We start from the raw sequence: 25,154 nt of genomic DNA on the forward strand, positions 1-25,154 counted from the left end.
ACTACAGCATAAAAAACACTTATAATATATATATTAAATCTTTACCAACATATTTATCGTATTTGTCTGTGGTGTAAGGTTTCACAAACACCAACTCCAGAAGGAATTAACAAAAAAAGGTGACAAGATATTAACAAAAAAAACTGTGTAATCAATTACTCACCAATCACCATATATAGGGTTTCCTCCATTTTCATTGTTTCTCATCTTCCATCAACCAAGGTATTACCTTTACCTCTTTTTCGTGCCTATTCATCAAATGGGTTTCCCAAACTACGAATCCTCATTGTTTTGCTTGTCATTTTCATCAGTTTTTCTTATGCCTCTGATTTTTCTTGGAATGTAGAATTTGTTGCTGATTTTTAAGCGTTAGCTTTGTTTTGCATAGGTATTGGATTGGATTGTTTGGTTGTGAACTTGTGATATAGTTTAAGCTTGTTGGGATTCTTGTCTTGCTTTGTTATAGTTGGTTTCAGCTGGTCTTTTATATGCCTCAACAACTCTGCCTTAACCCTTTGTCTTAGGATTGATTTAGAATGGAAAAAAGGGTATATATGTGAAAACCATAGTCATATCTGCTGAGATAGTATAATGATAATTAAATCTTAAAGGATGCGAGTTTCGCGTTTGAAACAAGATAGTGCCCTGCCAAGTGTAATTAGTTCAAATCTGAAGGGAGGTCATTGTAATTCAATTATGTGTGTACACAATGTTCTGTGGTAGCGAGTAGGTTGTTTTGTTATGTAATTGTCATTATAATTGTGCTTGTATTTCCACTGCTAGTTGAATTTCTACATGGTACATTTTTCTATTAGTAGATGCTGCAATTTGCCTTGTAGATTAGACTCTGAGTCTTGTTTGATGTCATGACTTCATGTGCATTTGGTCAGTAATTGTTTGCTTTTGGGTGATTGTAGTTCATGTTTTTTAAGACTTGGAAGTTTGATGTCTATACCTTCAAATTTAAGATGGTTACTTTGCTTTTCTTATTGAGAATTTTTTGGATTCTTTTTGAAATCTAGCTTGTGACCGTGATGATAATTATAGAATTTCTGATAGGCTTTTCGTGCCAGGTGATTTTGAGTTGATTGGATTTTAATTCTTTACAAACACCAGCACAAAGAAGAGAGAAATTGAAGTCTCTGTTCTTAAAATTTAAAAGAATTGAGGTGTAATGATTGAATGAACAGTTAAGCTACTAATTGGTTGTTGATTATTGGGAGATTTTAAACATTAATAGATATAATCATTTGTATCACTATCAACTGTTATTCATGTCAATTTACTAATGTCTAATGGTCTGTCGAATTATATGAATCTTTGGACCGTAAGAATCACCTTTGATCCATTTCTTATGATGTTTGAAGCGTTGAGTACTATTTTTAAATTTTCAGCATGCTACTACTATTAACGGGTAAGATTGTTGCCGTGTGACTTAGAGTTCACGGGATTGAGTCATGGAAATAGCCCCTTCCCTGATTAAAGTAAGGCTCCATACATTTACCCTTCCTAGATCTCACTAGGTGGGAGTCTCATGCATTGGGCCGCCCTTTTTCTAATGGTAACCAATGTTATTATTAAGTTTGTCTCTATGTGCAGAATTAGGAGAATGCCTCAAAGGCTTGATATTACCAAATTGATTTTGATAATATTATGGTTTAAGTTTCTTCATTCCTTCTCACTACTTTCATCAATTTTATGATAATACCCACATTCTTTGAAGTTCTTTCTGTGATGAATAATTTCTTTACATTTGGAATGCAATTGCTGAATCAATAAACTTGGTAATAAACAGTCTGTTTTTCACAATACCTCAAGGAGATTTTAAAGAAAATAAGAAAATGCTATTATTGTTTGAATTTGAATGAATGAGTAGTCTATGTGATCTGTGACAGTTTTACACTTGTTTGGTTTTGCTTTCATATTCTTTGCGGAACTCTGAATTTAGATGTTATTGCATCATTCCTCCGCATGTAGTTGGTAGCGCTGCAAGAAGTGATATATACCGAATTAGAAAGGAAAAGCTTTCAGAGCATTTTAGGTTATATGTATTTATTGATTTTATTCTTATTACATGGCTCTTTCTTTATCCTAACAGGACTTCTTTTCCATTTGTATTGAACCATGGCTAGTGGAGCTGAAGGTGTTCCCAAGGAACCAGTAAATGAACAAGCAGTTGCAAATATATATGCAGCTATGAGGTCTGAACTCAACCAGATTTACTCAAAAATCACTGAACTGGAAATGGAAGTTAGTGAACACTCATTGGTGGTTAACGCTATTCAGCCACTTGAGCCATCCAGACGTTGCTATCGTATGATTGGTGGAGTGCTGGTGGAGAGAACCATCAAAGAGGTCTTGCCTGCTGTGCTGCGCAATAAAGATGGCCTTGACGAGATCGTTGCCAGGCTTAACGAGGCATTGGAAAAGAAGAAAAAGGAAATTGCTGATTTTGAGACTAAATACAAAATCAGGATAAGGAAAGCTGATGCTGAAGTGAAAGATGAATCTGGAAAGAAGGAAGGTTCTGCACAAGGAGTTCTTGTAGGCCCTGCAGGTGGAAGTGAATGATAGGTTTAGTTTTTTTGTTTTTGGAAAATGTTAACATGGGATTTTCTCCCCTCTTCTTTTAAATGGGTGCAAGCATTCCTATGATTTAGTTTAAACAAGTGTATTACTTGGTATGGTGTTAAGTTTAGTTGCTTTGGGATGAAGAAATGTTTGTGCTTTTATATTTGAGCAAATTATAATTGGGAAGCTGATTTTTGCACAAGGGCATGTGCTCATGTAGTATCTGTAAGCAAGTAGAGCATACTTTTTTGGTTATGTATGACCCTACTACTTATCTCCCGATCTGATGTTTTCTATTTGTTTTATCAAACAGAACGTAGACTAGAGCATTGTGCTATGAGTACTTTTTAAAAGACATTTTGGAACTTATAACTTATTATTTAATAAAGTACTTTTAAATATTAATTTAAAAAAAAAATTTCTTAACGAACACTTTTAAAAAGTGTTTTTCTGATGAATTTGTGAAGTTTTTTTATAAGCACTCTTATTGGCAAGAATCTCTGGTGCACCATAATTGGTAGGAGTGTAAAAGTTTGGTTTGGTTTGGTTTTTGACGCAATTTAATGACCGCACCGAATACAAAGATATAGTTCAGTTCTAATCAGTTAACCGCAAATTTTATTTAGGACCGTTCATTTATGCTTTGGTTCGGTTCTGCGGTTTTTCAACTTATTTAAAGAAAATCGTTTATGAAATAGTTGAACATAATTTGCAAAATATATAATCAACTAAATGAATACTAAACGCATCAATAATAAAGTATTTAATATTCTTTCTAGTAAAACAATAATAATTCAACATCGCAATGCACTGTAAACTTGAAATTTTAGTTCACAAAATCTTCGACAATGTCAAACAAAATTTAAGAATGGCAAACTTTGTACCAATTCTTTAGTCCAAGAGTCTATTTTCTTAATGGATAATAGATATTTAGGTTTGTTTACTAATTTATTTTTTCTATTTGCCTCTTACTTATAGCCTATAATTATTAATAATCATAAATTCTTAATCATATTTTATCTCCTAACTTTAAAGCTTAACCATCCAAATATAAATTAAAATTATTTTTTAATATGCGGTTCGGTTTGGTTCTAACGGATCCAAAATTTACAAAATCGTGAACCAAACCAAACTTAAATGGTTCCAAATAAAAATGTATCCAACAATCCATCATCCTGAAATATTTCATTTTGTTATTATATTATCATATTAGTCAATAATCAAAATGATATATTTATAATTTACATTAAGATGTTGGGGTAAAGCACTAACGCCGAAATCGTTTATACTTTTTTGATAAGTACTTTTTAAAATCACAATAGCAATTTTCAACTTTTATAATATGTGCGTGATTGTTCTTAGAAATGTGAGAAATTTTTTATATTAATACTGAATTAATTGGAAAAAAATTTGTTTTTAATTTTTTGGATGAATTGGGTATCCATCCAAATGGATATAGTCATAGATTAGATATACATTTGATATAATAGATGGATTTGAATCCATCCATTATCAATATCATCCATTGGATTATATCTATTTAAATCAATTAGTTCTAACGGATGGATTTTGATGGATTTAATTTGAATAGATTTGGATGAATTTTAGATTATGGATAATTTTGCTACCCCTACTTATAAGTCATGCATATTGTGTTAAAGAAATATATAATATTATGATAATAAGTAAATAAATAGGCATAAGTTACTTAATTATTTAACTACAAATATGTTTCTTTTGTACTGAATGAATTTTTTTGCCTGGTGTCATTTTAAATTATTTCAAATATATTTTTAGATTAAAAGTCAATATAAATATATATACTATTACTTTTAATTTAAATCAAAATTTTATACCATATTAGAAAAAATCAAAATTATATTAAACTCATGCAATGTATATACCTGTGTACATAAGCAAAATAACCTGGGTGGTACCCATGTATACAAAATAATGAAATATACATAACATCTAGGTTGAGTAATAAATATAGAGTATAACCATGGAGAGATATATTTGGTATATGTTATTTAATACTATCTAAATATTTTAAGATGAGATTATTCAATAACAGGTAGTATGTAAATTCCAACTCTCTAACATTATGCCGTCAATGTTATTCAGCTAATTTACTTGCTATATCAAAATTACACGTAGAACTAGTTGCGCTTAAAATCTCAAGGAATTTTTTTTAATAAGCATTTGGAAACTATAGGAAAGGACTTTAATGAAGACACTCTTTATCTAAGAAAAATATCAAATCCAAAGTTTTACTAAGGATCTTGAAAATAAACTCTTGTACAAAAGGAATCCTGAATTCATGACCGAATGGTTTTGGAAAAATATGGCAGTGACTAGTCATCAAAAAAATTTCTAGCTACCAGTTTACATCATATATATAAGGTAATAAGTCTAGGCAAAAGAAATCTGAACAAGTTAATAAATTTTGTTGCAAACCATCTGCGGTCAGGAACAGAATAGATCAACAGTGCGGAACAAGGATATTAGCATAAAATGTGTACAATTACAAGACCAAGGAGTCAAGATTTAGGTCTTTTGAAAGCATCAGAGCTTGACGACTCAGCTTTCCTCTTTATTCCCAGAAAGTGTTCTACCTGAAACCATAAATATATAAAACAAACAAAAAAACACGATTTTAACAATGGAAATATGCAAAAGCTCAAACTGATCACAGAAGAAAATTACGCAAAAAGACATCAAATACTTGGTGATACATATGCTATAAATGCAAAGATGTCAATTGCAATGTTAGATAGCTAAATATTAGATACTTACAATGTCAAATAAATGATGACTAATGGATGAAAAATGGACATGAGTACCAGCAGTTCCCACACAGACACTTGTGAAGAAAACAGAAGGAAAGGAACTCTATCCTAGTCCCATTGCAGGACGTCAAAGAAATTCAGCAGAAATTCAAAAACATTCCATGAACTAAATGTCCCCATTCTAATCAGGATGAGCCAGTTGTTATAAATTACCCTTCTTACTGAAAAACCCTTAGCCTAATCTTCATTATTTAGAATCCTAAAATTCAGAAATGCCAGCATCTTTAACCTTCTGATCCCCATAATTTTCGGTAAATTCCAAATAGATCTTCAAGAGTTATATCCACAAGAAGAATACAAAAAGCTGGCAACTAATGGCAAAACCCAAAGGGATTAGCACGCTTTGCCACATTGCTCTACCTCCTAGAATAGTTGGTTATTTTCTTTTTGTTGTTTTAGGATGTCTAATCCTATTCTCTTGTACTAATTTCTATTCTCTTATATTATTTTTCCTTGTATTTATAAAAATGGCAAAAGCAAAAGGACAAAAAAGACCAACTCTACATTTAAGAAACCAATTATATATAAATTTCTGAACCTTCTAATCATTCTTCTTCAAGCCCACACTAGTCACGGGGCTTGTGAAAAACACTGCATCTAATTCTATTTGCAACAACTGTTTAGCGAGAAGTGAGAGGGGCGTTGACCTATAGAATATTACTTTTTAACAAATTATTCGCAATAAAACACAAGAAGAAATAATATTGTAAGCATTAGACTACCTTTCGATCACCAAGCATGGGTGTCAAGCCACCAGGAAGATCCTTCTCAACAGTAGCAAAACCACTTTTCGGGTCACTAGTTTGTCTGCAAATAAAAGAACAAACACCATGCACCAGTGTATTAAATGAGAGAAAAGATAAGAGGCTGCTCAAAACCATGCCAGCTATATTATTTAACATTTGATATTTTAAAAAGCTTACTGACATAATACTTCAGGGGGAACTGATTGAGCTCCAAAAACTGACACAATATGATGTTTGGTGTTTACTGCTTAACATGCAAAAACATATTCCACACAATCAATTAAGGTGACCCATTGCACAAGGCTCCCGCCTAAGGCTATGTTTAGGAGTTACTAGGGAAAGGGAAGGAGATGGATCAAAGGGCTAGGAAGGGGAGGAAGGGAAGGAGAAAGGAAGACAATCCTCTCCCTTGTATGGGAGTATGAAATTTAGATGGGGATGGTAAACTAATGCTAATGTTAGAATATTTTTTATTTTTCCTTTAAAAATGTAATTAGCAATGAGAAATGGATAATAATATATAATTATACTCAAAATATTTAGGTATTTTTTAATTGTCTTCAAAAAGACCCAAATTAGGGGAACTATAAAAATAAACACATGGAAGGTTTTAGAGGGTTTGAGAAACCCTTGAAAACCTTCTTCTTTTCTTCATCTAACTCCCAAACAAGGGGGAGACTTTCTAAAGCCATCTCTTCCCCTCAAAAATCACACTCCCAAACAAAGCCTAAGAGGTTGTTTCCAGGATTTGAACCCATGACTTCCGGGCCACAAAGGCAACCACACAAAATGAATTTTCAACATTTTTAAATAGATTCTGGACACTGGCAGAAAGGGAAGAATCAGATTTTTTGGTGAGTTAGGGACTTGCTTTATGCTAAAAGAGGATTTCACTGCGTACTGAATTTCAAACACGTTTATAGCCTTTGATATCTTGAGATGAGACATGATTTTATCAAGAGTGCCCAAAAAACAATACCACTCTAGGCATTTGACAGAAAGCAAATACAAATACAGTTTATGACAAGAAGTGCAGGCAATAGGCCTGGGAATAATGAGCAGATATGAATGACCAGGAATCCAACCATGACACTATGGCTAGAAGAGACTAGGAATTTGTCAGTCAAGAACGCCTCTATGCTATATCTATTATCTAGTTCTCTTGTTCTGCTAGATCATAGACCCTGAGATATAGATCACTAAATGCACCACCAACAATTCATGTCATAAATGTTCAATAATAAAATCAAGTGTGTTTCCTTCCAAAAATATAGGGATGTATTGAAGGAAAGTAAAAAGCTGTAAGAGGAAAAGAAGTCTTAATTTAAAAAGCATGTCCCTTATAGTAGCCCTAACTTTTGTTATCAGCAAATTACAAATGAAGTATGCTCCTAGTTTTCAATTTCATTAAAAACATACCCTGGTTTGACATGACCACTAAGAACAAGATAGGGTGTCTGCAAACGAGCTTGAGCTTCCCTCATTCTCTCCACAGACAATGATGGTGTATCTGAGCTCTTCATTTGTTTCATCTTCAACTCCTCTTGATATTGCTTCATACGCTTTTCTTGCTTCATTTTACCAGGTCCTTTACCATGAAACTTATGTGAAAGTGTCCGAAAGGCTTCCTTTGGAGTCAACTGGCCACATTAAAATAAAAAGTCAATTTACTAGAAGTGATGTTCCAGATCAAGTTGAAAATTGGAAACAAATGGTACCGAGCATTGATAAAAAATACATTTGAGACCAGTGCCAATTCCGAAGTTCTTCACAATCCATATATTTAATGGGGTGCTACTCCCATACTCCCAAGCAGAACACATCCATAAATCATGATAAAATTTCAAAACAAGGGCTATTACAATTATATACCAGGCAACACCTCATGCATGCTCTTAATTGTCCACTCTTAGCATTACGGATTTGTTACTCTGACAGAATCATATTAAACAGGTTGGTGGTGAAATAGGGAACAATCAAACTAAAATTGCTATCAGCTCATTCAGAACTTAACAGATATGCCACTAAATCAATTGAAAGAAGTGAAAAGAGGAAAATATAATAGAAAAAAATAAACACTACATCGGGGGAAATGAGGGCAGTACATGAAATTGAAGAGCCATAATTGTATAAAGTAAAAAAGATGATAAGCCACACTTTCTGGCAAATGGCAATTCAATTTAACACCAAAATAAAAGTCATTACATAATGTCTGTACCTAATACTCTCATCACATGACAGGCGTCTAAAACCTCAATTTAGTCCACTAGATAAACATCAGCATTCACACCGGTTGATCATGCAACCAAGTTACAGTGAGGACAGAGAAAGTGCTTGAACAACCAATAGCAAAAGAATAATAGACAAGCAGTCACATAAACATATATGAAAAATGAGTTCACTTTATACAATTTAGCGCCAAATTTACACCCAGATTATGGGTTCGGTCTACTAACCTTGGGAAACTACCTAGAAACCACAATGCAAAAAGAGGGTGAGGATGCTGCTGTTTATCTAGTGCTAGTTTTTAGATAGTTTTCATAAATAATATGTTTGTTCCTCTTTTTGCATTTTACACTCAGTCTGTCTCTAAAATCCGAAGTGTTCAAAAATGTCAGCACAGTTTTTGTAAATAATATTATGATACATTATGAACATATTGCCATAGTAATTTGTAATTACCATGCATGACAAAATTGAGGTGAAGAGAAAAGAGGACTCACAATTCTCCCAAATTCGTCTGTCCTCTCAATGCGAATCTCCCTTTTCTTTTGTTCTTCCTTTCCTTCATCACCTACGATCCCAACCAATTTGCTTTTCTTCTTGTCCATGTTTCTACCACCCCATTCAATGCTTTCTTTAAGTGTTCCTCGTTCTTTGAGCAGTTTCAATGCACCAGACAATCCTTTCCCCACAGCAACTTCATGTATAGTTTCATCAGGAACTATATCCTCTTTGTCTTCTTTGTCAGGTTGTTCATCTTCACGAGTTTCTATAACTTCAGCCCACCCACCGGGTGCATCACTCTTTGCTTCATCAGGAGCAGTTGCATCATCGTCATCACGCATGAAAACATCTTCACTTTCTGGCTTACGTGCTTCTGAAACATAGAAAACCAACGAACATAAGTTATACCCACTTAACAGCTCTCCCTTCATATACTTTATAGACCAACAGCTACAGCAAGCTAAGAAAACATTGTTTAAAGGTCTGGATGCTCTATTATATTCAACTAGCATAACAAAGAACGATTACATCACATTGACGTAATTATTGCACCATTGACGGGAAGGATAATGTGCTCCGATCATATAATACTAAGAGCATGTGGAAGTGAGAGACAAAATGTGTTAAATAGTTAAGTTTCTGTTAAGTTCTAGAAGCTCTGAAACCATGTATATATACTAGAACCTGCTATGGGCTCCATTCAGCTATGACTGTTACACTTTCAGAAACATATTCTCTCTCTCGCCTCTCCTGCTCTCTCTTTTCTCTCTCAATTTTCTTAGCTTCCAATCATTTTCTCAAAATTAGAAGACTGACACAAGACACTACAGAAGAACTCCAAAAAATCCAAATGACTATACAGTATCAGCTAAATTTATTTGTTAAAAATGCAACTTTTACCTACTAGCTAAACATAATTTATTAAGATTGTTAGAGTTGTTACAAAAATTATAATTAAAAAGTCTTACATTTAGTCGAACATCACATTTTGTAACAGACATGGTATAGAATTTATTATAATATAAATTATAAATTATAAATTAGATATGCACAAGTAATGAAAAAGGAACTTACCCTCGTCAATATGGAGACCCCAGACAAATTCTTCCATCTCTGTGAATACCACCTTGTTTTCTCCTGACTCTCCCGCTGTGGGGTTTTGATCATCTACAGCCTCATTAGTTTGATTTGAGGCAGCAAGCAGCGCAACAGCTTGAGGGCCAGATGCCCCTTCTTCCTCTTTCTTTTTAAGAGCTAATCGTCTTGCCTTTGCTAAGGATTTACGAAGATCCTCATCATCATCTGCAAAAACTGGGGTTTCATCTTCCTCTGTCTTAACCTTTTGAGTTTGCTGAAGCCGCAGCAATTTGGAGGCTTCATCTGCTTTAGCATAAGCAGACTGGTAAGCATTGTTTCTCATCTCAGCTTCCAATTTTTCTTGTTTTTCTTTCATGGCTTGCCGTTTGCCATCTTTCCGGGAACCAAGGTCGCTAACACCCAATCCAGAAGACACGGCTTCAGCTTCAAGGGCATTGATATCAAGCTTATCTTTCTTGCGCAATGATTTTTTCTTCTTAGGCTTCTTGAATTTAAGCATTTCTTCACTAGTAAAGTAATCTGATGATACCTTTCCAGATGAAGTTAGATCTTCAAAGTTATTTGTGGAAACACCGGTTAACCTTCTCCGTAGCTGGCAATATAAGAAAAATACCCTTAGGAAAAAATTACGAGCGCAAAACATATGATATATTCATGTGACCAACTCAATTTTTAGGAACAAGATTTTAAGAGGAAGAATTAGTAGCAACAGAATAATAGACAGGCAGTCACATAAACAATGATCTGACACAACATTCTGATCACATGAAGTTCATAACCCAGAAAAAATTGGAGCTCCATCTTTACTTGCAAAATATTTCACAGAATAAAAGAAAAGCATAGCCTACCTCTTCAAGTTTCTTTTCAGCTTCACCTGAAAATCGTCCCCTTTCATCCAAAGTGAAACCCTGAATACAAAAAAAGGGTAAGAACAAGCATCTAAAAACCCCTTACTCACAATCGCTTTGGAATGTAAGAAGAAAGAAAGAAAGAAAGAGCAGCAAACCTCTTCTGTAGTCGGATCATCATATTGTGGAAGCATTTTCTTCTCCACAGAAGGATCATCATTGAACCTGAAATTAAGAGCACAAGCTTTGAATAAGATTTCTTTCTACTATTTCCATTACTGTCAGTTGTAAAGCATAGATATAATTTTAGTGGTCAACTTACTTATCATCATATATGCCAGGTTTCTTTTTTGAAGCCTTGTAAGCCTCATCCCGCCGTTTTTGTTCTCCAATTTCCAGATTCTCAAGCATATCAACATCTGACATGTGAGAGAACAAAAACTGTTGCATAAAGTTGTGTCACTAACATAATCTTGAAGAATCTAAAAAGTGCACCAAGCAGGTGTACCTTCATTAATGTCACCATCAGCGAGTATGGGCTGATCTTTGATAGTCAGAACTACTGTCCCGCCTTCCACAACTTTATCAAGGCCATGAAGAACTTTCACCCCTGCCAGATTTTCTGTCAAAGGTATCCAATATGTAAGTATGCTTTCCCACCAGATTATCAACAATCATGAATAGAATTATATTCCACACAGAAATAAGTAAAAATCCACTGGGAAGGTGGATAAAATTTAGGGTTTTGATGTCAGTTTTCATGTGTGGCATTGAAAATAAAAATCATTTAGATTGTGCATGAATAATGATACTAAATCTGAAGTTACTGCAATATACATAAACAACAATCATTACAACTACCAACTGAGGTGCTAATATTGAACTAAGTTTTATAATTAATGATCAAGTCATTTGCAATCATATTGTTGGCCTAACTCTTTTACTTCAATTTAAATTAATTATGAGTAAAATTATGCCAAGCCTAACAATGCTTACACAGAAGATGTAAGGCTCATTCTGTATTTATTTTATCACTTTATTTTGAAAGGAAATGATATGCGGCCTGTTATTTTAAGATAAAAAATGTGATTTTCGATTTTTTTAATAAAGTGAATATTTTTTTATAGACTGCTGTAAAATCAAAAGCTAATTGTGTTTGCTTAAAATCGAAATAATCAATGTTTTATTGTTTTCCGGATTGTGCTCTCTTTCTCTCTCTTTTATAATACCAGTTATAATGAGAGTATGGGATTCTGATTATTTTCAGACTCTGATTACATAAAAAATCTGATCCAGACATGTTTCATTCTGTTATAAGTGATTCTTTTAAAAAAAATAAGTGATTTTGTAGAAAAATAATCTTAAGCAAACACACTCATCTTTTATTAAAAATTGTCATGGGGTTTAAATTGCTTCTCTTTGGATAATGACATGAATCTGCTATGTTTTATTTATTGTTTATATACTTCTGTGAACCATATATTCTTCTATATTATTTCACATATCAGACAGGTATAAAGGTAGTCAACTTTAATACAGGGAGAGAAACTTACCCTTGATGTGTTGGTCTGTATCCTCATCATCACTTCCCTCTACAGCAATGTTGTCCTACGTAAATTTGATCATGTATCATCGGTTACATATCTAAATTGTAAAAGTCAATATCTTACAGAACAAATTACAGTTACAAGATAAAGAAAATAACCTGCTCTTCAAAAATCTTTGAGAGCTGCAATACTCTTTCCTTTTCAAGTTTACGGCTTTTATTAACCCATGACGAGATCTCAGAAGCAGTTTCAGCTTGTTTCTTTGTCCTTGCTTCTTTCATCCTATCCATAAAATAAATATTGACACAATCACAACAGAATGAATTTTATACTTGTAACAATTGAAACTTGAAAGGTAATGTTATGAACAGTATAACACTGATGGTCTTAATAAATCAATTGGTTGACACAAGACACAGATCTCAAATGACAGCATCTAGAAAACCTACTTTTAAAAACCAGAGTATCCTATGCAATGTTTGGACTTTGGCTGGGAGGTAAGGAAGGGAAGGGGGAATGTAAATCAAACCCCTGTTTGGAAGATTTTTTTAGGAGGGGAAGGAGAGGGATGGGTTCCCCTTCCTTCCCAACAGATTTAGTGTTAAACAGAGAGAAGTGTGTAGTTTTGTTTAAATAAGGGGAAATAACGCTTAAACCCTCTATGCAGACTTTTAACTCCCAAACAAGCAGGAATTCCTTTTTTCCCTTATTAAACATCCAAATAGTGGGATGTGACTATCAAACCATTCCCTACCTTTCCCTTAGCTAAAAAAATTCCAAAGTCCAAACGTACTGGTTTTGGTACACTTGCTTATGAGGTTGATTGTAAATTTGTAATATCCCATAGATCTTGCTGATTCACATGTCACACTTATCAGTATTTTACTTTAAAAAATAAGACAACCAAGCCTTAATCCCACTAAGTGGGTTGGCAAACAGGAGGACCAGAGCACTAGGCTCTCACCTAGTGGGTCCTGGAGAAAGTATAAAGTATATATATGCAATCTTACCCTCGCAGGCAAAGAAGTTATTTCCTTTTACTTATAAAAAATAAAAAATAAAAATCAGTTTTAGGTGTTTCTTAGTGTTTGCCATTTTATTTGGACTTGGGTTTTATTATATGGTAGAAATGGTTTTCATGTCCAACTTTCATTGCCAATGTTGGGTAGATGCAAGCAAGTGAAGCAACCATACCCTCGCAAGCTAAGAGAAAAAAATCAGTCCTAGGTATTTCTTAGTAGTTGATATTTTATTTTGACATGGGTTTATTATATATTACAAATGGTTTTTCATGTCCAACTTTAACTACCAATGTTAGAATCAAGGGTGTGCTTGCAAGTTTATTTTCGGAGTAGAAAATAATAAAGGGGAAGGCTTGTGAAACAATGAAATACAGTTGTGAGAAGGTGTGCGAGTTTATAGTAAACAGTTCTAAAGCCTCATTTTAGAAAATATCAGTGATATTATGAATTGTGGCAAGAAATTGCTTGCACTTCTTTGTTTTGGAATACAAGTAAAGACTGGTTGTGATGCCTAAGAAACCCTACCCTGTGTTTGGGCTATTCTATAGAAAGAACAGTACATAAGGCAGGGGTCAAAAAGTGGGACATTTAGGTTCATCTAAAAGGGTGGAACCGTGGAACCAAAGAGGGCAGAACATGACAGTCCGCTCCGTTATGTCAATGCACCAAATGCTTCCTAGGTTTGAATAATATCAAGGTGTTCTGTATCCTTTCTTTATTCTCACCTTCTACCCTATTTTATGTATTTATCACTTCATCTGTAATAAAAGGAAGAACATTTTTTTGGTTCCACTAAAAAACATAATGGTTTAGAAATAAAAAACACTTTTTGGTTCTGCTAAAAGGGTGGAAGTAGGACGTGGAACCAAAGAGAGCATAACACGATACACTATATTCCATTCTGTATGTGGATTAAACACTACCTAAAGTAAAAATATACAGATTCACATTGCACATTCAAAAAATAATATTAAAATTACTCAAATAAATGAATAAATTAAGGATGAAATCAATAATTTAACTTACTTCAAAATACGTTCCTCGAGTTGGTGTGTCTCAGATTGAGCATGTTCATCCTTAGGTTGATCAACAACATTAACATTTCTGGTAGCTCTATCCTTATCTTTATCTCTAACTTTATTATCTCCATGATCTCTATGGCTTTCTCTTTCTCTTTCTCTTTCTCTTTCTCCTCGATCTCTATGCTTATCTCTATGCTTATCTTTCTCTCGATCATTATCCTTCTTATCTCTGTCTCTATCCCTATCGCGATCGCGATCTTTGTCTCTGTGTTTCTCTCTGTCGTAATCTTTGCTGCTTCTATGCTCCTTCTTTCGATCCTCTCTATCCATTGGAACACTTCAGTGTCGTCGACCTCAGAAACGAAGCGAGGGTTAGGTTAGGGGCTTAGGGCTTTCTTCAATTTCAGAAGAGGAATAATGAGATTAGGATTATGGCCAAGCCTAGGATATAAACTAATTTAAAGAGAAAAATATATGGGCAGTTTTTTTTGTATTTTTTTTATCTATTATTTAAATATTTAATATCATTCTGTAAATAAATGATACACAGTGTACTATAACTTAGTAATCTATATCTATACTATTAATAAAGCCAAAACAAGTGGTAACCACCATGCATGGCATAATTTTAATAATCTATTTTTTATCTTTTTTAACCTCTCTCCTTAATAACTAATAAAAACTTTCACACAATACTAATATCTAACAATCATATAATGATTTTTATCTTCTTAAATCAATATTTTTATTTAAGTTTATATATTGCAATAAGAATGCGGGTCGACAGACACAAAGTGCCGGTCGACACGCTAGTGTATATAAATATGAATGGTGATAATGTATAAATATTACACTATAATTTAAAATATAATTAAAAATCATCAAAATTATGAGTAAGTGTAGCAAAGTACATCATTCATAATTTCTTTAACTTATGAATATATAATTAATCTATTTTGAATGAGTTACTCACTTTCAACAAGTATCCTTCCCAATTTATACTTAGCCTAATACTTATCCTTTTCATTCATCTTTTATTATTCATTAGTGTGTTGTTAGTCACTCTATGTCTGTTGACCCACATTTTTTACTTTTTAGTATTGAATATTATATCATTTTTTCGTACATGATATTATAATTTTTTCATAAAAATATCAAAAGTAATTGATATATTATTAAAAAATACATTAGTAGTTTGGTATATTGTAATAATTATGAATTATAAAGGTATTTTTATCTTTATTTCAATGGTATTTTTGTTCTTGAATTCAATACATTTTTGCTCTTATCATTTTCTCCATATTCAAACAGGAGAATATTTTCTGTCCAAAAAATTATGTCTAATAAAAAAATATTTTATTATTAAATTTTAAACTTAAATATATATTTTAGAGGAAGTGTCACATAGATTGACACACTTTTGTAGTATAATAAATGTTCACCTATCCAAACAAGGCGTACAGATAAGAAAAAACACACACGTTTATCTTTCTTTTATATCAAATAATACAAAGAATTACTTTGTTTTTTACTTTTTTCCTTACTTTTTAATACTCTTCTTACATTTTTTGTTTCTTCCTACTCTCTACACTATAACCAAACAAAACCTAATGAATTGTTTTAATAATGTTACTTTTAAACTATTATTTCCTTTACATTGTTAGTGGTTCGACTCTTGGGAACATACTTGTTGGGAGAAACAATCACGATCCCGAAAAAGGATCAAGTCTTTACCTAGAATGTAAAAAGATATCCTTAATAGTATAAAAAAAACAATATTACAAAATTCCGATCTTGTGAATGAATTATGTATTTTTGTTATCAGATTTTGTTGTTGGATTTACTTGTTTGTGGTGTGGGACAAACACACTAGCGGAACTCAAAGTAATCACAATAATACAACAATAAGACTCTTCCTTCCTAAAGTGGCACCTTGATTAGCACTTCTCCATATCAATTTACAAGTTAAGGTTACATATTTGAGTTTTTATCCAATTTCAAGGTAACATCAAAAGCTTTCTTGCTCCCTTGCTTATTTGGTGTTTAATGGTTTGTCATGGATGTTATGATTTGTTGCCATAATTGGTGGTTGGTGCCTAATGAATCTGTATATAATCTTCTATTTTACCTTAGTTTCTATAGGTTATAGCGGAAGATATGTAGATAATACGAAGAAATTTTTGAATTTGGATAACAAAAATGATAATAGAAAATTGGAAGCGGTTATTATAATTATATGGGGAAGGGTTAGCATGAAAAAATTCAATACATTTGATAGGATAGAATTAAAGTGTAGAGAAAAGATTGAGAAAGAAATGGAAGAGAAAGGCAGGATTTTTCTTCTATGATTATGAAGAGAGAAAGAAAGGAAAAAGTAAAAAAAGCGTGTGATCCAGTTATTTTTCTTTTAATTTGGTGAGAAAGTGAAGAGAAATGTGATTTTGCATGAAATATCATATATACCTTTCAAAATTTTCTTCACTTGTTTGGTTTAATAGAGTAATATCTATGTACCGGTAATATACAAATTTATAGCAGTACACCATTCATAATTCTTTTGTATTTATTTTAGTTAATAGTAATGATTAAATAAATAGTGGATAATATAGTGACAATGTAAAAAACTATTACACTATTAGTAGATACTAGTAACCTACATAAATCTTTTTTAAATATAAAAATAATATTAATTAAAAACAATTGAAATTATAATAAAATACATATAATAATTTAAATTTTAAAATTATAACTTTTATTTTTAATTAATAACAAAACAAATTCTTTCATTTATTTAAGGATATTGTTTTCATTCAAAGTATAATATCACATTTCTCTTATCACTTTCTATCCAATTGAAGAGAAGAAAATATATACTTCTCTTTATTTTCTTTCATTCTTCTCTTCTATTAAATATTACAAAAATATATTTTATTTCTTCCCTTTCTCTTTCTTTTCATTCTTTTTCTTATCTATTTTTTTCGTACTACCTGAGAAAAGTATCTTGTTTAGAATATAAAAGATGGTATGGTTAAAACTTACAATTTAAAAACATGTAAGAGTTAATTATGTCTTATCCCAAAAAGCTGATTGAATTTGACTTTATTCTCTAATATTTCTTAGACATCAAAAATTCTAAAAATTTGGTTTTGGCTTGTTAGAGCATCACTAAAACAACTTTTTCCTTTTTAAATTAGTCCCATATTATTTTATATTTATTATCTTTTTAATAACTTAGTAATTTAAGCCAAAATTATTTTTAATGGTGTAACTCTATTTTCATTCTTAAATGGATTCCACAAACTTATCTATCATTTATATTTATTTCGTGTAACAGTTTTTTTTCATTTTTTTAATGTTGACTTATAACTTTAAGAATAATGTTTATTTAATTTACTATTGTGAAATAAGAACAACTCATCTTTAATGATAAACTTCGAGGAAAAACATACTTATTTTGACGGTGAACTATTTTTTATTACCATTGTGATTGCTTTTGATAACACCTAGGTATTATTCCAGTTGCTAAGTTAACGTGAATAATTAATTGTAAGTTCAACTTTGAGAGAACAAAAATAATTATTTGTAAAATATAATATGTAAAAAAACTGAAACCAGGCACTGCCCAGAAGTCCATGATCTCCCATGTTTTTTTGGCAGAAGTCCTAGGTTTGATTGTATTATATTTGAGACAATTGACAATATAAAAATGAAAAAGTAATGTAAAAAAAGACAGAGTTTGTTGTACGTGTGACTTCTTGTGGACCAAAATTTCATTTCACTGTGTTGTGGTGTTTTCCCTCTCTCACTTCTTCTTCCTTCTCTCATACCCTTGTGCTCCTTGTAACGATGAATACTACACCCATTATTGGTTCGTTTTCTTCTTCCCATTTATCATCTTCCACCCCATTCTCTCCACACCAATTGTTACTGTAACCTCATTTTTTCAGCATACCTTACTTTCACAATAGATGTTCCAACTTCATAATCCTTAGTGCACAATTGATAAATGTTTACAGTTTGTGAACTCGAGGTCATGGTTTCAAATACCGGAAACAGTCTGTTCATTTTGCGAGGGTTGCCCTCCCCATACTCCACTAGGAGGGAGACTCGTGCACTCGCTACACTTAGCTCTTGTGTTTATGTTATGCTACTCTTTAATTTTTTTTGTCTGATATTATTATTGTGTGGAATGTAATAGATCCGTTGCAAGGAGACTTCCCAGAAGTGATAGAGGAGTATTTGCAACATGGTTCTATGAAATGTATTGCCTTCAATCGGAGGGGTACCCTTCTTGCTGGTATGCTATTTCTCACTTGCTCCTTCATAATTTATACGTAAAGGTGCCATTAAAATTTTATATATTTTGCAAAGAAATAACACTGAGAAACTGTTAAGTCATTACAAAACTAAGGGCTACTTATGCTTCTACTGCTGCCATCTTGAAAACCTAGTGTTTGTTTATGCAAACAATCTTGTTTTGGAAAGTTGTTTTGTTTTGTGTCGTTTGAATGGCAATTTTGAGGTTAAAATAACAGTTTTAGTTAGCTAATCCTTGTGCATTAATTATACACTCCAGTGTTTAAATTTTAGTGGTTTCACCCGGCTTCTTGTTATTGCTTTTGTAGTGGAGATATTTTGAAATGTATAGAAGTAAGGAGGTTCGGGTTACATTTTGCTTCACTTTTATAGAAAATAGAGGCATTGGTTTTTGTATGGATATTTAAGCTGACTTTGTATGCTAGTGATAGTCAATGACTGAACTTGTTACTTTACCATTATAATTGCTCTATGTATGGGAAAAACTTATTGCGGATGATTTGGTTTGGTATAATTTATTTACTCTTCAGTGCACTAATTAAGGAACAATCATATGTGATAATTACAGATTGGTCCAGGTAGTTAATAACGGCGCTATGACACACTATTGTGCGTTAGCAGAGCGCATTTTTTGGGTCGCCACGACACTTTACCAGTTGCGTCGTGGTAGAACGGTTCACTTTAGCCGCCACTTTAGTGAGTGGAGCGGCGAATAGTGCACATGACAGGGACGCAAGGGGTAATTTCTGAAAACACACCCAATCTTCAAGCTGATGCGTTTTCTGCGAGGTTTGCAATTGGGTCCCACAATCGGGTCTATCATGATCAAGAATGGAGCCCTATTTTATTTTATAAAAAACTTGATATCCTATGCAATGTGTTTGCTTAAAAAACTTGATATTATGCAGTGATTTTTGTTTCTACGCGGTTGGCTTTACTTGATATTCTATTGTACTGAGCATTTTGGTTTAGACTTGTATGGCACGCTTTGTCTTATGAGGAATGTTTTTCTTTCATTTAGTGTACTGTACTGTGGGTTTGTTTTAGACACTATTGCTTTATTGTGATATAGGTTCTTCTCCTGCAACCGAGACATTTTTCTCACCTGTTTATGTTTTCTTCACCCTTCTTCTAAACACTCTCTACTTATTTTTTTACCCGTAGAGGCTTCACTTATATGAGTAATATTAGTTTTGAATGTTAGTTAATAATTAGAACCTTTGTGGCTGTGAACTTGACCAAGTTATACGTGTTCTGCTTATACACAGTTTGCAAAAGCAAAATCCATTGATTTTAAGCATTTTGCGTACAAACATCCGGAATAGATATATTTACACAACTTTTTTTACTTTTAGGTTTAGATTTAGAGTGATTTTTTTTTCAGTTTACTTCTTTCTGATTTATGTAGTAGTACTTTTTTCTTAATCATAGACTTGTTGCATATATTATGCCTATTTATTTGAATTTGGGTTGCTTATATATTATTGCAAGTATTGAACTTATGGATTATTAATTGGAGGTATCATGCATTATCAACTTTCTCATTTTTTATGCTCGATTTGATCAATTGAATTAGCTGGGTGCAATGATGGAAGCTGCATTATCTGGGATTTTGAAACCAGGGGCATTGCTAAAGAGCTTCGAGATAATGGATGTTCTTCTCCCATAACTAGTATCTGTTGGTCAAAGTGTGGTAATCGAATTCTTGCATCTGCTGCTGACAAATCATTATCTTTGTGGGATGTTGTAAGTGGTAATAGGATAACACGAGTAGTTTTGCAACAAACCCCTCTACAAGTTCGTCTTCATCCAGGTTCCTCACCACCTCTTTGCTTAGCATGCCCTCTCTCATGTGCTCCAATTATTGTTGACTTGAATACAGGAAACACAACTTCGCTTAAAGTTTCTGTCTCAGAGATATCCAATGGATCAACCCCTGCATCACGCAACAAGTGGTCTGATGGAACTATCTCCTTCACACCCACTGCTGCATGTTTTAGTAAGTATGGCAATCTGGTTTATCTGGGAAACTCAAAAGGGGAAATTCTTGTAATTGATCATAAATATGGTGAAGTACGTGCCATGGTTCCTATCTCCAGTGGGTCTGTAGTGAAGAACATCGTGTTCAGCAGGAATGGACAGTATCTACTAACAAACTCAAATGATCGGGTAATCAGGATCTACGAAAATCTTCTGCCCTTGAAAGATGAAGTTAGAGCCCTTGATGACTTGAATGAGAGGCTCAGTGATCAAAGTGGTGTTGAGAAGCTGAAGGGTGTAGGATCAAAATGCTTAACCTTATTCCGAGAGTTTCAAGATGCGATCACAAAGGTGCACTGGAAAGCTCCCTGCTTCAGTGGTGATGGCGAGTGGGTTGTCAGTGGTTCTGCTAGCAAAGGAGAGCACAAGATTTACATATGGGACAGGGCTGGGCATCTTGTGAAAATCCTTGAAGGACCTAAGGAAGCCCTTATTGATTTAGCATGGCATCCTGTACGTCCCATTGTGGTATCTGTTTCCTTAAATGGCATAGTTTATATCTGGGCGAAAGATTACACTGAGAACTGGAGTGCATTTGCTCCTGATTTCAAAGAGCTTGAGGAAAACGAGGAGTATGTGGAGCGAGAAGATGAATTTGATTTGAATCCTGACACTGAGAAGGTAAGTGAGCGTTACATGGTTATGCAGGTCTTCTGTTTCTTTCTTTTCTTGTATCCTTTTTTACTCCTAATCTTAAGTTCACATGCTTTCAGGTAAAAGGATCTGATGCTAACGGAGATGAGGAGGTTGACATTGTAGCACTGGAGAAAGATCCAGCTTTTAGTGACTCTGATATGTCTCAAGAAGAACTGTGTTTCCTGCCACCAACTCTTGATGTCGCTGAGCAACAAGAAGACAAGTTTGTAGAAAGTTCTTCAAAGATGGTGGACAGTAATAACTCCGGATCCCCACGTTCAGAAGAGGCTGAACCAAATGGGCATACATCGAATAATGTCTCAATTCCAGTTGAAGGTAACATCATGCCTTGTGTCAAGAACAATACTTTCCCCAAAAGCTTAAGCTGTTGGGTGAAGACAAATGAATGGTTTTATATTTCTAACACACACCCTCACGCTATAGCTCTTTGGGCTCGGAGTACAGGTCCATCAGACCTTGTGCTGAAATTTTACATCTTTTGTTTATTAAGAAGAATGGGGACACCAAGGATTGAGTTCTTGACTTAGTCTAGAGTCTTTGATACAATATGAAGAACAAACTTTCCCAAAAGCTGAAGCGTGAAGGCAAATGAGTGATTTTATATTTCTAACACCCTGCACTATATCACTGTATGCATGTAACTGGGTATTTGGTTTATTAAGAGTCCCATTTTTTTTAAAAGAAGGAAGCCTTGAACCACAAACTTGCCTATGTATGCTTGATGCTATACATAGCCTATCCTAAGCCGGATAAAAGGTGAATGTTGTGTTTGACAGTCAATAGCCAATGTAAAACTTTGTGGAAACTATGATATGGACAATTGAATTATTAATTTATAACTGGCAGCAAATTTATTCCATATTTCCACTGGTCGTCTGGTCCTTTATCTGAGTTTTGTATTCTTCCTCTACAAGTTGTATTTCTTTTGCAGATGATGCTGGGGGAACACACATTAAAAGAAAGCGAAAACTTTCAGAGAAGGTGTTGGAGTTGCAGGCTGAAAAAGTCAAGAAACCATCAAAATCTAGCAAAACATCAAAATCTAAAAGTAAATCTCTGTTTGATCAGGATAACAATGGTAATGATTCTCATGGTGACCAAGTTTCTGATTAATAATGGTAGATTGCATATTCTTTTATACAGAAACATATTTTATTACAGACTCTTGTCTTCTAATGAAATTAAGAGACCAATTCTAACCAGGAGCTAAATGTATGACAAATCATTTTTTAATAGGAACCCTACCATATTACAACCACCTCTTACTAATTAATTATATGCTATTATTTAATCTAATGATTATGAGTTAATTAACGAAATACCGAATATGGGTATCTGAAAGGTGGAGGGACAAATATGTCGTGTGCTCGTCGAATGATAAAGTTATGATTATTTTTGTCATATAGTGTAGCTGTGATTTATTTGTCCTGTGTACTTGTTTCCAGTGGCTAAGACAATTGCTCTTTAATTTTTCTTTCTTTCTAGATTTCCTTACCATTTTTTTCTTTTTCTACAATCATTGAGACTATTGCCTAAAATATGCATCTGCTGGTAAGAAGCACAAAAACCCTGTGCCACCAATAGAACTGTTGCACTCATATATGGTTATCTTCTCCATTGAACCTCTTTATTGGGCATCTCATAGCTTGAGAAACAGAAGCTGATACACCCTTGATTCTTTTCCCTTTTGATTCAATATCTTCCTTTTTATGAATCTCTTCATCAGCTACGGTAAAGCTACTCTTCATTTCAAATCTTTGCATCTCACTATTTTTGGCAAGGACTCCTGCAAACGTTTCTACATTTTGATGTATGGTATCTCTTTCTACTTGACAAAGTTTGAGGAGTTCCTTGTTGACTCTTTTGAGACATGAAATCAGTCACTAGTGGCCTATGTGACAATACATAATTAATAGATAGTATATTTTTTATATTCTGATAATGTATCATAATTGAAATCCCAATATGATTATGTAGTTTGCTTTAAAGTTTAAACGACTCCGCTTATCAACACCCCACCAAGTCCTTAGTTCTTATATAATCGAGTAGGATTACAACTTTGTGTTTTCTGTTCAGACTTCGCATAGAGCTGCAACAATGACTAGAGCTGCAGCACCAATATTTACAACTAAATGTTTCCTTTCATTCAATTTCCCTTCTGCTATTCTTGTAACAACCTGGCATGTAGAAACAGTAAATTCCATGATTCCATACTCCCTACACTGCCAATCATATCCTCTTTGTATTCTCTGGGTTGTTTAGACCAGAAGTTTCTGCTAATTCCTTGGGTGACACTTCACTTGCTCTTGCATAAATTTCCTTAATAATAGCCTTCTCCAAATCATAAGGCTTCCAATCCTCTTTAACTTCCTTCTTTGAGACCCTTTTCTTCTGACTATCTTCAGCCTTTGCTTTCTCTGAAGGACCAAGTGACCCTTTTACAGGGCTGGGTAGTGAAGCATTTTTATTGTCTCCTATAGGTGCTCCCACTTTAGGAGCTGTATATTGTTGTGGAAAGGTTTCTTGTGCCTTTTCAGGGAGAGGTTTCTCAGAAGGACCAGGTTGATCTTTCTCTTGGGTTGTTTTCACTTCTTGTTTAGGGGAAACTTGTAAAATCATCTTATTCTTTGGCATTCTTAGAATGAGAGTTCCAAGTTCAAACTTGCCTTGAATTTTGCCTCAGTTTTCAGGAAGAGGATATATTTGATCAAATCTGCTCCACCCATTACCTAGTATTGGTCTTTCTCCTGAAATCCTCACCCTTTGAGAAGAGCTCACATATATGTAATCTTTATGTGATTTGTATAGCCTACAATAGCATATGAGAAAAATAATATTATAATTTCCATCAACCCATTTTAAAATCTTCCCCCTTTAATTAACTAGTTTCAATCTGATCCACATGAAAGAAATAAAGGTTTATCTTTATCTAGTGTGAAATTCTTATTACAGTTAATTTAGCATACCTTTTTAAAACAAAAATTATTATCTATAATACTTTTTACTGTACATACTATACCCCCAACTTTTTAAGGTAGACTTTATTATTTAATATTTTAAATTTAGAGTTACATATTTACGTATCTAACAGTATGCACGATTATGTTTTCCTCCTGTTAAATATATGCAGATTAAGTATATATTCCTAAGTACATAAAAATTTCTTTTAGGAACAAGATAAGAATGAGTTTTTCATGTGCCAAATTGATGAAGAGCGAGAAAGCAATAAAAAAAATCATCCAACACTTCACGAATTTGTGCTTTTGATATTGCGTATAAATGTGAAGTAACCTGTATAAGAGGTTGTGTATTGAGATTGTTTTAATGCTACATAAGTTTTCTTATATCAGAAGTTTTTTTCTTTCACTTATTTGCATTCAATATAGAGTATATTTTTAATTTTAGTTTATAAACTGTGATATTTTTAATTTGTTTTAGTTGAAAACTAAATATAAACTAATCTGTTTTATGTGGATAAAATAAAAAAAAATTGTTTTTTACATAAAATGGTTTAATATTATTGTTTATGTTACGACTATTTTTGTTATTTTTCATACTATTTTTTAAATATACATTTTTTTTAATATTTACAATCATATATCTTTTTACTATAAATTATTAATATTACATAACAAAAAAAATATTACAATTAAATATAAAAACCAATATCAATAGTAAAAAATATGAAGTTTATGGAAGAGTAAAAAAAA

The 25,154-nt window shown here is 33.1% G+C and overlaps 3 protein-coding genes across 6 annotated transcripts; 2 read left to right on the forward strand and 1 right to left on the reverse strand.

The window, feature by feature from the left end:
- LOC109352801 (probable prefoldin subunit 2) lies at positions 91 to 2,850 on the forward strand. The gene is made up of 2 exons (XM_019594996.1): positions 91 to 222; positions 2,099 to 2,850. The coding sequence occupies exon 2, from the start codon at positions 2,125 to 2,127 to the stop codon at positions 2,569 to 2,571; it is 447 nt and encodes a 148-aa protein (XP_019450541.1). The 5' UTR covers positions 91 to 222; positions 2,099 to 2,124; the 3' UTR covers positions 2,572 to 2,850.
- Positions 4,830 to 14,858, reverse strand: LOC109352041 (SART-1 family protein DOT2). 3 transcript variants are annotated; one of them, XM_019593820.1, is made up of 13 exons: positions 14,526 to 14,858; positions 14,435 to 14,489; positions 12,545 to 12,668; positions 12,393 to 12,447; positions 11,348 to 11,461; positions 11,162 to 11,258; positions 10,998 to 11,064; positions 10,840 to 10,899; positions 9,968 to 10,583; positions 8,890 to 9,266; positions 7,586 to 7,806; positions 6,143 to 6,227; positions 4,830 to 5,186 (listed from the first exon to the last, which is right to left on the reverse strand). In XM_019593820.1, the coding sequence occupies exons 1-13, from the start codon at positions 14,758 to 14,760 to the stop codon at positions 5,112 to 5,114; spliced, it is 2,181 nt and encodes a 726-aa protein (XP_019449365.1). In that variant the 5' UTR covers positions 14,761 to 14,858; the 3' UTR covers positions 4,830 to 5,111. The 3 variants fall into 3 exon arrangements, with proteins under 3 accessions (XP_019449365.1, XP_019449363.1, XP_019449364.1); XM_019593819.1 differs by having other exon boundaries at positions 4,868 to 5,031; positions 5,069 to 5,186; positions 14,435 to 14,858; XM_019593818.1 differs by having other exon boundaries at positions 14,435 to 14,858.
- LOC109352726 (protein RBL-like) lies at positions 18,203 to 22,699 on the forward strand. 2 transcript variants are annotated; one of them, XM_019594908.1, is made up of 5 exons: positions 18,203 to 18,298; positions 18,629 to 18,727; positions 20,324 to 21,408; positions 21,501 to 21,759; positions 22,376 to 22,699. In XM_019594908.1, the coding sequence occupies exons 1-5, from the start codon at positions 18,277 to 18,279 to the stop codon at positions 22,555 to 22,557; spliced, it is 1,647 nt and encodes a 548-aa protein (XP_019450453.1). In that variant the 5' UTR covers positions 18,203 to 18,276; the 3' UTR covers positions 22,558 to 22,699. The 2 variants fall into 2 exon arrangements, with proteins under 2 accessions (XP_019450453.1, XP_019450454.1); XM_019594909.1 differs by having other exon boundaries at positions 21,501 to 21,668; positions 22,494 to 22,699.

Source organism: Lupinus angustifolius, chromosome LG07 (assembly GCF_001865875.1).
Source record: "Lupinus angustifolius cultivar Tanjil chromosome LG07, LupAngTanjil_v1.0, whole genome shotgun sequence".
Lineage (NCBI taxonomy): Eukaryota > Viridiplantae > Streptophyta > Magnoliopsida > Fabales > Fabaceae > Lupinus > Lupinus angustifolius.